At 39.8% G+C, this 12,310-nt stretch overlaps 3 protein-coding genes across 3 annotated transcripts in view; 1 reads left to right on the forward strand and 2 right to left on the reverse strand.

Annotated features, from left to right (window-relative positions):
• dzank1 (double zinc ribbon and ankyrin repeat domains 1) overlaps nt 1-4,571 on the forward strand; it is an 8,694-nt gene extending 4,123 nt beyond the window's left edge. The window contains 14 exon segments of the mRNA XM_042712462.1: nt 18-134; nt 229-342; nt 431-523; nt 636-758; nt 997-1,152; nt 1,231-1,453; nt 1,550-1,653; nt 2,322-2,405; nt 2,757-2,847; nt 3,122-3,207; nt 3,304-3,387; nt 3,865-3,992; nt 4,077-4,151; nt 4,224-4,571. Coding sequence (XP_042568396.1) covers nt 18-134; nt 229-342; nt 431-523; nt 636-758; nt 997-1,152; nt 1,231-1,453; nt 1,550-1,653; nt 2,322-2,405; nt 2,757-2,847; nt 3,122-3,207; nt 3,304-3,387; nt 3,865-3,992; nt 4,077-4,151; nt 4,224-4,395 — 1,650 coding nt within the window. The 3' untranslated portion in view covers nt 4,396-4,571.
• A 132-nt stretch (nt 4,572-4,703) lies between these two features.
• On the reverse strand, nt 4,704-11,216 carry kat14 (lysine acetyltransferase 14). The gene is made up of 12 exons (XM_042711935.1): nt 11,099-11,216; nt 10,958-10,967; nt 9,406-9,668; nt 9,154-9,275; nt 8,824-8,945; nt 8,544-8,725; nt 7,914-8,333; nt 6,862-7,442; nt 6,648-6,781; nt 5,548-5,723; nt 5,275-5,465; nt 4,704-5,196 (listed from the first exon to the last, which is right to left on the reverse strand). Exons 3-12 carry the CDS (start codon nt 9,662-9,664, stop codon nt 5,023-5,025), a joined length of 2,361 nt encoding a protein of 786 aa, XP_042567869.1. The 5' UTR covers nt 9,665-9,668; nt 10,958-10,967; nt 11,099-11,216; the 3' UTR covers nt 4,704-5,022.
• On the reverse strand, nt 11,099-11,891 carry LOC109046670 (protein PET117 homolog, mitochondrial-like). The gene is made up of 2 exons (XM_019064442.2): nt 11,688-11,891; nt 11,099-11,260 (listed from the first exon to the last, which is right to left on the reverse strand). The coding sequence occupies exons 1-2, from the start codon at nt 11,781-11,783 to the stop codon at nt 11,108-11,110; spliced, it is 249 nt and encodes an 82-aa protein (XP_018919987.1). The 5' UTR covers nt 11,784-11,891; the 3' UTR covers nt 11,099-11,107.
• Between the last annotated feature and the right edge of the window lie 419 nt (nt 11,892-12,310).

Consider the following 12,310-nt stretch of genomic DNA (forward strand, 5'->3'; position numbering starts at 1 on the left):
TATTCATCTTTCTGAAGTGTCCAAAGTGCCTGAATCATCGCCCTTCGGATCCTTTCGCCCGGTTCTGCCTGCACTGTGGAGCGCCAGTGCCTCCAATACCTGGTCAAAGACTGCCCCCTACTGAAGGAGGACAGGTACAACATATTTGGCTACTACAAAATTCAGTCCTAGTCAGATAATAAGTGATCATTTCACACTAATATGAGTATTCGCTGTGATTTGTCATAGATGGGTCTATGTGTGCATTGTAAAACCATGGTGCCGCTCAATACAACCACGTGTGTGGTGTGTGAGTCTCCACTGACTCAACAACTACAGCCACAGGCTAGTCTGAGACTACAGGTAATTCTCACCTGTGGTAGATCACTCCTATGACTCTATTAAATGCACTTATTAAATCAGTTTATATTTTATATCCATATTATTCTAGGATAAGCTCATCTGTCACTCTTGTGGGACGGGGAACCCTGTTCATATCACACACTGTGTCACTTGTGAATCCCAGCTGCTTCAGCAAACCACAGTAAGAGCCCCGACTAGAAATCAGTATTGTCCTCTTTAGCCAATCAGAAGGCTGCTGAATCATATTAGGATTGTGATAGGACACTATTATAACAGTGTTGATCATTCCACAGCCGGTTTTGAGCGGACAGAGAGCTGCACCTGTACCCAGCTCACAGGGCAAAATGGTCTCCTGCTCCAAGTGCAGTAGAGTCAACCACTCGGATGCTCGATTCTGCGACTGGTGTGGGGCAAAGGTGTGTGGAATTTTTGTCCAATCACATGTTTTGTAGAATGAGAAAGCCCCTCCACTTCATTGCCATCTTTCTATTGGTAGCATTTAACAGTAAGTACTGTTTTGTAACCGGAAGGTTTTATGGAACTGTATATTTAGTTTCAATTCTAATATGGAGCTTCTATCAAAATATCATTGCATATATTTGGCAATGTTTGTGTGAACTTGAATGCCGTGTGATTTTGTGTTTATACTTGCAGCCGGGCCACAAAGCCAGCTCTGTGACTTGTTCTCAGTGTGGCGCTAGCAGCCACCCTTATGCTAATTACTGCGGTGGCTGTGGTGTCTTCCTGGACGGCCCACCGAGGACGCCCTCACATGTAAACCAGGGACAGGATGCACAGGAAGCTGATCAGGTACAGTACACGGCCTGTTTGGTGCTCATTAAAAGCGTGCAGTATTATATAGTCCTCATCGCTCTCTCTCTCATATAGTCTTCAGCCACCTGGCAGGCAGTTCCTGCACCTGAATCAACAACTGTGCCGCCAGCTGCGGGTTTGCGCATGTGCGCAGATGCCCAGACGCAGACGGTGGGTCTGTTTTTCCCATCCAGCACTGAGCTGAAAAAACGGAGCCAACAGAGGGAGGCGGAGCTTGGCAGACAGGAGCAGATAAGTGACAGGAAGCCCCTCCTCACTGCCGTTAGTCCAGGACGAGGTAGACTACTGTACACTTTTCTTTTTTTTTTTTTTTTTTTTAATAAATAAGCATGACTTCTGTAGAATATGTTTATGCGGTGTGTGTATGATTCAGGATACTGGAGGAAGCAGCTGGATCACATTTGTGCTCATCTGCGCAGTTACACTCAGAATAATCCTGAGTTCAGAGCTCTGATAGGAGAACCTCGGCTGGGCAGAGTAAGACCACTTATCCAGACCACTAAAACATTATAATTATAAATATTTTTATATTGTTATATATTATATCCTATATTATTATTATTTGTTGTTGTTGTTGTTTTTGTTATTATATACTTTTACTTTTATTCCATTATTAATATTATTAATTGATTGATTTATTTTAACTATTATTGTTATTTTATTACATACTTTTGTTTTTATTCCTGTATTATAATTTTAAAATTTTTGTATTAATTTACTGTTATTGTTTTTATTATATACATTTCCTTTCATTCCATTATTATTAATTTATTTTACTATTATTGTTATTTTATTATATACATTTTAAATAATAATTAGTTTATTATTATCATTTAATTAAATAATTTACAATAGTAATAAAATATTAAGAATCAAAATATTTATTAACAATTACAATACATTCATTTATTTCTCTTACTACTTTAATTCATACATTTATTGTTTATTTATTAACAGTAAATGATCAAAGTAAATTTTAAAATTATTTTATTAATATACTATTATTTTTTTATTACATACATTTACTTTCATTCCATTATTATTATTTTATTTTACTATTATTTTTATTATATACTTTTTTATCTCTATTATTATTATTATTATTATTATTATTAACATTTTGTGTTTGTCAATCTGCTCTCTAGATGATATCTGCTGTCATTCAGGAGGACAACTATGAAGTCAGTCTGCGCATCAACTTCATCTCTGCCTCACTGGAGGGATCCAGGGTCAGAAACACTCCTGAGAGCTTTTTATTTTGAGTCTAAAGAGAGCAGGGTTGCCAGGTTTTCACAACAAAACCCGCCCAATTGCTACTCAAAACTAGCCCAATTGTGATTTGGGTGGTTCCATCTATGCAAATCGCATTCCGGGGGGTAAAATAATTTTTTTGTTGGGGTTCCCCTGGCAAAGTTTGCATTCCAGGGGCTAAATATCACATTATCAGGGTCGTTTTCAACCCGCAGACATGAAAAACAGTGTTAAAGTAGCCCAATCCTCTGCATTCCGGGGGAAACTGAAAGAGTCTCTTGAGCATTGCATGTTTTTCAGTGTGTGAGATCATATGTGTCTTCTTCCAGTCGTCTTCTGCAGGCCAGCAGAGCAGATCTGTGGCATCAGAGAGTCAGAACCTCAGTGCTGTGACAGAAGGCAGAAATTCAGCCAGTCCTGGTACTAACACACGTTTGCTTTTCTGTCATGATGGGGCCTTTCCATTAACTTCATATCATGATTTTTTATTATTTTAAATATTAAACATTTTAAATAATAATTAGTTTATTATTTATCATTTAATTAAATAATTTACAATAGTAATAAAATATTAAGCATCAACATATTTATTAATAATATTACCATTCATTTATTTCTCTTACTACTATAATTGATACATTTATTGTTTATTTATTAACAGTAAATTTTTCTGTGTCATATGTTGTTTGTACAGAGAGTAACATTAATACAGCAGGATCGTCAGTCAACAGAAAGAAGCAGAAAAAGATCTGGAGCTCAGACGCGACAGAAAAGCAGCCGGTCAGTATCACACACACACACACACACTGCCATAACAACCGTTTCTATTTGTAAGACAAAGAAACATTTCAAAAGGATGGTTAATGTCTTTCTCAGGAGTCCAAAGACAGTCTGCTCCTTAAGGAGGTGGGGCCTGAGGGACGGGGCCAGATCTCAGTGGCACAGCAGCTATTGGATGAGGTGAGGCTAAAGAACCAATCACAGCTCCAAAAACTCCACAGCAACTTAAAGGGGACCTTTTATGTATTTTTTTTTTTTTAATGACTTTACCTTGTTTTTTTTATTGTGTAATATAGGTATTTGTGCATGTAATCGATCTGCAAAGTTACAAAACACAAGTCCACGCCAAAATGTGCATGTGTGTTTTTTAATCCATTATGGGCAAAGTGTTCTTTGCCAAACTTTCGTGATTGAAAAATAGTCATTTCAGTAGTTATCCATGTGATTTTGGAAAAGATTTCGCAGCAAGTTCAAGTTGGTCACGCAGGTCTTCGCCATGTGTTGAAACCGACTGCTTCGTACATTGCTAGACCTTTTTCAACTAAAATTTTTCCAAAATTTCGAAATACTTTTAAAGAGTGAAAGACACACCTTTAGATTTACTTAGGATCTTTTGTGTAGCTGTATATATTTACAGAAGGTGTGTTTTCTCTGCAGGGTGCTGACCCAGCATGTTTGGGAAGTGATGGGCGTCCCGCTCTGGTCGCTGCAGTGCTAAACGGGCATCATGATGTCATTCCTGTGCTGGTGCAAAGAGAAGCTGATGTTAACCAGGCATCCGGACCGTGAGTTCGAAACAAGTTCCTTATGATATGTCTAGTAATAATCTGAGCAAAATGAATACTTCTGATCATCTGCGGTGGCCACAGGTTGAATAACACGGCGCTGCATGAGGCAGCAGCTCTGGGAAGCGAAGGTCTGAGGAGCGTTGAGATACTTCTGGGGTGAGTTTCACAAACATTAATGATGATAAAATTACAAAGGCGTGTATTGACAAAAATCTTGTTCTTGTGTAGGTGTAATGCAAGTATCAGAAAACAGAACAATCGGGGGCAGACGGCGTATGATATTGCCGTGGCCGCCGGGAGCAGTTCTGTGGTCTCTCTGATGGCAGCTCACATGGGACAGGAACTGCTACAGCGCCACACCAAGGCCAGGAGCACATCTGGACTGGATACGTTCTCTTGAGACAATCCACATCTCAACCAAACCAGATCTCATCAGTGTCGCTACATACAATAGTTGAAGATTTGTTTAGGCCCTCCATCTTACCAGCAAAACTGACATATTCAAGTGAAATTATTGCTTGTTAAATTAATAAGAGTGTGATTTCCTGCTACAAGAAATTATATATGTGGTGTGGACTATGCTATTCTTTTACATTTAGAACTATTTTAAAAATCTTTATTCACATCGCTATAGTTATGAAAATTAGTAGCAAACTACTGAATGCACTTTTGACAGAGAAAAATAAGTAAAAAACAGCCAACACAATATGAAACATTTTCATATTTAATTAACAGGTGGCAACGTTTTAATCTGTGCAATTGTGTGAATACAAAATAAACACTTTTTTTTAAACTAAGGAAAACTAATTTAGCTGTGTTTATGATGCAGAAGGAGTTATGCTGGTGTATGTATACAGAAAAACAATCATTGAATTAAATATAAAATAAACAGTTATTGCCTTAAACAGGAAATAACACAACAAATATGACTGTGATTACACTAACCAACACTCCCTGACTGGCATATCATGTGATGTCTGAGTCACATGACAGCAAAGTTACACAAATGTACAAAAGTGTAGGCTCCTCAGCGGCGCAAGCGCAGGAAGAATGCATGCCTGCACTCTTTGCTCTCCACCGGGTAGTATTTATCATAGAAGTCCAGGATGTACTCCTCTGTCTTGAAGCCGAACTTCTGGTAGAGCAGCATGGCAGGGTTGCTCGCCGATACGTGGAGGGTCACATCCTTTCCCATGCAGGTCTACAGAGAGGAGAAAGGAAGATTCCTGTATCAGCTGAAGCTTGTAAACTCAACCTGGCTGATTTATTTTTGACTCGCCTGAATGAGATGGTAGATCATGAATGTGGCGATACCAGCTCGCCTCCATTCAGGATGCACCAGCAGGAAGGAGATGTAGGCCTCGTTGTATTTCACATCCGGCACCATGAAGCCAAAACCGATCACGACTTTCTTGTAAAGCACCACCACGCTGAAATCTGGGTACTGGAGGCACTCTGATAGGTCGATACCTGATAAACAGAAGAGTGCATGACTCCTACAGAACCTAGTTTCAACCAAAATCTGTGTCTTACAAGATGAAAAGATGATTACCAGGCCAGAAGATGTCTTGGCACATGGAGTTGACAGAGGGGATGTGATTGGGCCGCACATAGCAATAGTCTATAGGTGCATCAGGTTCAGCTACCCAAGACGGGTCCTTCCTGTGAGGATACGCATGGATCTCTGAGAGCAAACGCAGCTTCAGCGGCCGACTCTCATAATCTCTCCTACACACAATAATACACAAAAGTATATATGGGTTACCATGGGTGCAGCTTAGTTTTTTTTTGGCATCTGTAAAAACCTTGGTAATTAAGGATGCACATTTTTAAGGTGAAATTATTTTAAAAATACAATACCCCTCAACATTTTTGGGTCCGAAAAAAAAATCATATTTTTGAAAGAAATTTATACTTTTATTCAGTAAGTATGCATTTCAAATAAATGCATCCTTTTTAACTTTTTTTTAAATGTTTCCTAAACAGCAAATCAGCATATCAGAATGATTTCTGAAGGATCATGTGACACTGAAGAACGGAGTAATGATGCTGAAAATTCAGCCTCGCATCACACAGGAATAAACTACATTTTATAATATAGGTATTTTAATTTTAATAATATTTCAAAATATTAGTGTTCCTACTGTATTTGTGATCAAATAAATGCAAAATAAATATATATATAAAAAATACATTTAACAAACGTGTGTATACTTATATCTTTTAAAAATTTATTTTAATAATCTTAACTCATTTTGAATGTTTTGCACCTGAAAACCATGTATTGTACCTCTTCCTGGTCTAAACTGACCCGAATGCATAGGTTTAAGAAAAAAAGAACAAGGTAATAGTAAGATTATTAATGTGATGTATTCAGATTTTTAACATACATGAACACTGCAATGAAACCACTTCATTAAAAAAAAAAAGAATAATATTTTATCTTTCTATTTGTAGTATTTTATCTATTTAATGATTAATTACTTACTCTCTATAATCTAATTGCTCATCAATTTATGGTTCTTAATTCCTAAAGTAATTAACATTTTCAGTATGTAAAGAATTTATGGTTCTTAATTCCTAAAGTAATTAACATTTTCAGTATGTAAAGAAATCCATTTCATGAACCTGAAATATACGATGTTCATGTACCTGATGTACGGCTTGAGCACTCTGGACGTGTAGGGACTCTTGATGGTCTGATCCATGCAGGCATCAGAACCCATCAGCCTGTGCCAGAATGACACTGTGGGCTGATAGAACCCTTTCCTTATGGTCACTGTTGACTGAGGAGCAAAACAAGACTTTTAATGAGTTTCTCAGTAGGAGTTATAATACATACTGTATGTGTTTTCTACTGGCTTACCTGAAAGCGATCAAGTATACGAAGGTCCTGGCTGGTGGTTCTGTATTTCCCTTCTCCGCTCGTCCTGTGGCTGGCCAAACCCCCTTGTGCCCCATACACGCCTCCCACCAGGCTGAGTGTAGCACTCACGGCCTGATCCACGTCCAGCAGGGGGAGCCCTCGCTCTCTTTTCGCCTGCCGCACGAGTAGCTTGCGATGCAGTCTTTTGGCCTGAGGCGTGACCGCCAGCGCTTGCGGACATGCCTCCAGCTTGTGGAGCAGCATACGCTCCTCGTAAAGGCTGATGAATGTGTAACGTGGGGTGGGTAAAGACACGCAGCCCTCGCCCTTGTCTTGCAGAACCTTCCTCCGCTCAATGCCGCGCCCCCGTCCTGCTGGCAACAAGCCTTCATCCTGGCCCTCGTCTTCCTCACCATCTCTACCCCGCTCTTCGTCTTCACTCTCCAGTTCTTGTTTGATCAGCTCTGCTGGACGTATCTTTTTCCTGACCATGATGGTGCCGGTGGCCAAAGGCATGCTGGGAGGGGGAATATACTCCATCCCGGGGTCAATAACGCCCTCGGCGTCCAATTCTTCATCATCTGGTCAAAGGTAATACAATGAACACAATCAACAAACAAAATGCTGTGACAAAGCCTAACTAAGTTTTTTTTCTGTTTATTACCAAATATGAATAAATTATCAATATATAAAACCATACAAATAGGACAGTTAGAGTGGTTACAAGATGTATCAAAAGGTGTTCTGGTTGGGTGATAGGACGATACTAGGCATCTATAGGTGGCTAGCTCCCTAGTAACAGGTGCTCTAGGTGGTTGTTAGGATGTAGCTATTTGGTTGCTAGGGTGTTCTGGGTGGTCGCTAGGGTATTCTCAGTGGTTCTTAAAATGTGATTGCCATCTGTGGCTGGTTGCATAAACTTCTTATTATGTAACTGGCCCTTTGTCCCTCATGGTAAGTCTATGGCATCTTTTTGTCCATTTTAGCATCTTATCAGGCGTCTAACAGGTCATAAACAGCTGTTTGCTCAGTTAGCAAGTGCAGCAACTCACCGTGGAACAGAGCCTGAGGGGGCATGACATCTGGGATGAGATCGGCTTCTGACAGCAGACTGGGCGTAGCAGAGTGTGAGGCGGGGGTTCCAGGGGCGGAGAAGTCGGGCGAAGGGGAGGGGGAGGGAGAGGTGAGCGGGGTTCTGTCAGAGGAGCTGAGAGAGGAGAAGTCAATAACTTCACCCTTCTCCAGATACGGCTCTGACCGGCGCACACGATTGCCCAGTTTGACTGGTGTGGATGAGGCACTGCGGTCTAGAAACCCGGCCGCTTCCTTCTGCGCACGCCGGATCTCTTTAGCCTCCTGTGTTCGGGAACGCTTTTCTTTCAGCTGCATGGCATTCTCCACTGGGTTCCTACTTCCACGCTTCCTCAAACCCTCCACGGTGATTATGGGGTCCAGGGACGGCTTCGACACAGCTGGATCCAAAAATGTTAAAATGAAGGAAAAATACTGCATTACAAAAACACACACATATTAAATCACTGATACCAATAAGCCAATGTTATCGCCATGTTAAACGATGGCTTCTATCCACATTATTTTTAATGTAAGAGCAGACGGTGCCATTTTCAGCTTAAATGTGTGAGACCTCTGGTTTTATCCAGTTTATATGTAACTACTACTACCTTTAGCTTTGAGTGAAGCCGCGGAGTTTTTCTCCCCCTCGGGTCGTAGAGTAGGTGGCCGGTTCTGAACTAGCTTCCACCAGCCGGGTTCTCCAAACTCTTGCGCTCCTGAACGGAAAAACGTTGGGCTGCCGACAGACAGACACCCTGCCACGGTGCTCCACCACGTGGATGTCTTCTTTCTGAGCGTTTAATCAGAAAATGTAAAGATAGTTATCTTTTAGAATCAGGTTAGAGTGATTCGAAAACAAAGTACAAGGTCTTTGATACTCAATCTCACCTGGAACCAAGTAGGAATGTCCAGTGCCGACTAATAAATGCACAAATATCTTCCTTCCATCTGAAGTAACCTTGTCGTCCGGTGCCCTCTAAAGACAGGTTATACATGGCCAACATCACCACCTATAAACATAAACTCATACAATTCAGAGACTATTTTGACCGGGAAACAGATTAGTCTTCATTATCAGATTTTTCTTTACAGTAAAGTTGCATAGGTCTATACAAGCAATTTTTCTTTGAGAACAGACACTGAAAATGTTCTTTCTGATACTTTTGTCTAGCTAACTAAACATGGTTTCATTTGTTTTAATTGCTCCAGATTGTGTACCTGCTGCCAGGTCAGCCTCATCCTCTCAAAACTCTCCTTCCTGTCTTCGGCGCAGTCCGAGCAGCTGAACTTGAAAAAGTTGTCTCCTTTCAGGTAGCTTGGCTGCTCTCCACGTAGCTGGGCTGAACCACACAAGGAGAAAGAATGAGTCTTTATTGAGTGAACGAATGCATCACAAGTTAGACATTGCATCTTAATCTGGTCACATGAGGGAGTATCAGATGTGTCGTCCCCTTTCATTGGTCTTCTCACCGGCCGGGATCCATTTGTGGCACTTGTCGCAGTAGAAGGACATGTCTTCGTTCCAGCTTCCCTCTCCGTCCTCCCCGATGTCACTGTTCAGAGAGTCTCCGCTCTGGTCGTGAGACAGATCCACAGACGCCTGGTCCTCCGATTCCACAATGAGCAGAGTTTCTCCCTCCACCTCGCCCTCCTCCAATCCCTCAGAGGCTGACGTGCACATGGTCTCTTCGTCCTGGGCCGCGAGACCCCTCTGGTCCCCAGTGTCCATTTTTTTTTTAATCTAATAGATAAGAGGAAGTGATTAGATACACAACGCTTGAGACAGTTGATAGAACTGTGTTGTTTGCTGATTATCATTATCATTTTTAGGTTATGACAATTTGAACCATTCAAGGGCAGGAAGATGCAAAAGAGAATTGAAATCAGTATTTTCACGCTGTAACGAAATCAAATACTTAAATAGTATGCAAACAACAGTACGCCAAAAGCATAGTGTGCTCAAATTCAAAGTATTCAAAAAACAGTGGGTGAAAAGTACTCGCCCAAGATTTTGAAGTGTGCATTCGATGGACACTTTTTCCCACCAGGCCACAAGAGAGGATTAATGAATAACAATGAAGCAATGCAACTGATGCTGGTAGGTCACATGACTGTGACAACATGGTAAATGTAGCACAATGTAACTCAACGTGTATCTTATCGCATCTTATTTGCATGCATTTGTGCTATTGCTTGTCTTTTTTTTTTTTTATTTAAAGACTGAGTGTTCACTGTCTTGAATAATGTTTAAACCTTAGATTAGTTGAAACCGAGAATGTTGGAATAGAGCATTGTAAAATTTCACTGGTATCTTAAAATACTGGTGTCATAACTATCTTATTAATTTAGTAAGAAGATTACATGGTGGGTTATTATTATTATTCATTATTTTGTGGCAGGGCCAATGAAAGTTTTAACAGGGCAAGTAAAAATCTGGGCCAATAAAAATCATTGATCTTTGAGATATCGTCATATAAAGGTGCATTCATGCTGACTAACCACTGTAAATGGTATTGTAATCAATCAGCACCATGGCATTTATAATAAACATACACTGCTGTTCAAAAGTTTGGGATCAGTAAGATTTTTTTTACTTTTTAAAGAAGTCTCTTATGTTCATCAAGCCTGCATTTACTTGATCAAAAATACAGAAAAACAGTAATATTGTGAAATATTTTTACAATTTAAAATAACAGTGTTCTATTTTAATATACTTTAAATATAATTTATTGCTGTGATCAAAGTTGAATTTTCAGCATCATTACTGCAGTCTTCAGTGTCACATGATCCTTCAGAAATCATGCTAATATGCTGATTTATTATCAATGTTGGAAAAATTTGTTTTGGTGCTTAATATTTTTTTGGGACCTTTTTTTTCGGGATCCTTTGATGAATAAAAAACTAAAAAGAACAGCATTTATTCAAAATATGAATCTTTTCTAACAAGTCTTTACTGTCACTTTTTATCAATTTAACACATCTTTGATGAATAAAAGTATTAATTTCTTTCAAAAACAGAAATAAAAAAAAATCTGCTGACCCCAAACATTTCAGTGGCAACTCTTAGCAAAAGATTACTGAAATCGTGAGAGAAACCTGAGTAAAAGTTATAGAACTGCAAATTATCAATAAATAATAATAATAATTTGTTGTAGCAGTGTACCTAGTCTGTTTATGAATTGTGTGGTGCCGCGCTTCCAGACTCTCGTCCGTCGCGCTCGCTCACGAGCTGTCTGGTCAGCTGGATCTGCTCGTCGAGAACGCGCAGGTTCTCGCGCTTCCGCTCCGCGCGCTCCAGATCCCGCAGAACTCCCTCGCGCAGCCTCTGCGAATGTGACAGACGTGCCGTTACAAATAAACACTCCACATTTTATGCTACTCGGATGTGATATTTTAAGTAGTATCAAAGGTACAGCTAATGGTAAGTTTCTAGACCAAAAACGGCATTTGTTATATAACGGTAGCTTAAACACACGTATTAACTGCAAAAACAACATCAGCTGCCAGACTTAAAATAAACGTAGTTCTCCGAACAAAATATTTAAGCAAAAAAATCACAGTAACTACCGTTAATATATGAAAAGTCTGGTTTTTGTACTTAATGCATTAGATAAAAAATTATCTTGCACATCTTTACTTGTTTTGACAGCATGCATACTGTGCACTACAGCAAAAGAAGAATGAATTCATGAGTAATAGTGCCTCATAAAGGCATGGTGTTCATATGGCTAGTAGGGCAGGAGTGTCTTTACCTGCCTGTCCCAGTTCTGCTTGATATGAACGCCTGCGACGGTGCTGATAGTGAGCACTATCGATAATCCCAGGACTACCTTAGAGGCCGTAGACATAGTTTTTGAGCATTACTGTAAAATTTTAGTACAGCAGGATAATGGAAGGCTAGGGCACTTAGAAAACAGAATGGAGTGGATCCTTTTCTTTTGTGGTGATTTCAATAGGATGTCAGGCGTTTCACTGCCGCCTACCGGTGGGAGAGCCGATTAGTGCGCATGCGCAGTGCTCACATACTATCATCTTTTGGTTATTTGATCGGGAGTTTAGGACTTTTTATCACAGAATTGAATTGAAAAGTTACTTGCTTTGATTTGCAATGTATAGTGGGCCTATCATATTCCAATTCAAACATGACCCAATATTATTATGTATTATTATCTTATTGTCGCAACAAATACATACAGAAATGTTCATAATATACACACTGTACATGCTGCATACTTATTAAATATGGTAGTGTGCTATTCCTAGCATACCCGTTGATTGCAGGGACTGCATTTAACTGTTGTTGCAACATATTTAGTACTTGCAGTCTAGTCCAACATGCTTATCAACTCGATGGGGTTATGGGTTTATCAACTCA

The sequence above is a fragment of the Cyprinus carpio genome, chromosome A22, assembly GCF_018340385.1.
Source record: "Cyprinus carpio isolate SPL01 chromosome A22, ASM1834038v1, whole genome shotgun sequence".
NCBI classification, from domain to species: domain Eukaryota; kingdom Metazoa; phylum Chordata; class Actinopteri; order Cypriniformes; family Cyprinidae; genus Cyprinus; species Cyprinus carpio.

Coding starts and splice junctions, on each gene's coding strand:
- kat14 (XM_042711935.1), bottom strand. CDS start 9,664: ATGGACACTGGGGACCAGAGGGGTCTCGCGGCCCAGGACGAAGAGACC. Junction 9,276..9,405: donor CCACAAATGGATCCCGGCCG/GTGAGAAGACCA, acceptor TGTGTGGTTCAG/CCCAGCTACGTGGAGAGCAG. Junction 8,726..8,823: donor ACATTCCTACTTGGTTCCAG/GTGAGATTGAGT, acceptor TTAAACGCTCAG/AAAGAAGACATCCACGTGGT.
- LOC109046670 (XM_019064442.2), bottom strand. CDS start 11,783: ATGTCTACGGCCTCTAAGGTAGTCCTGGGATTATCGATAGTGCTCACT. Junction 11,261..11,687: donor AGCAGAACTGGGACAGGCAG/GTAAAGACACTC, acceptor TCACATTCGCAG/AGGCTGCGCGAGGGAGTTCT.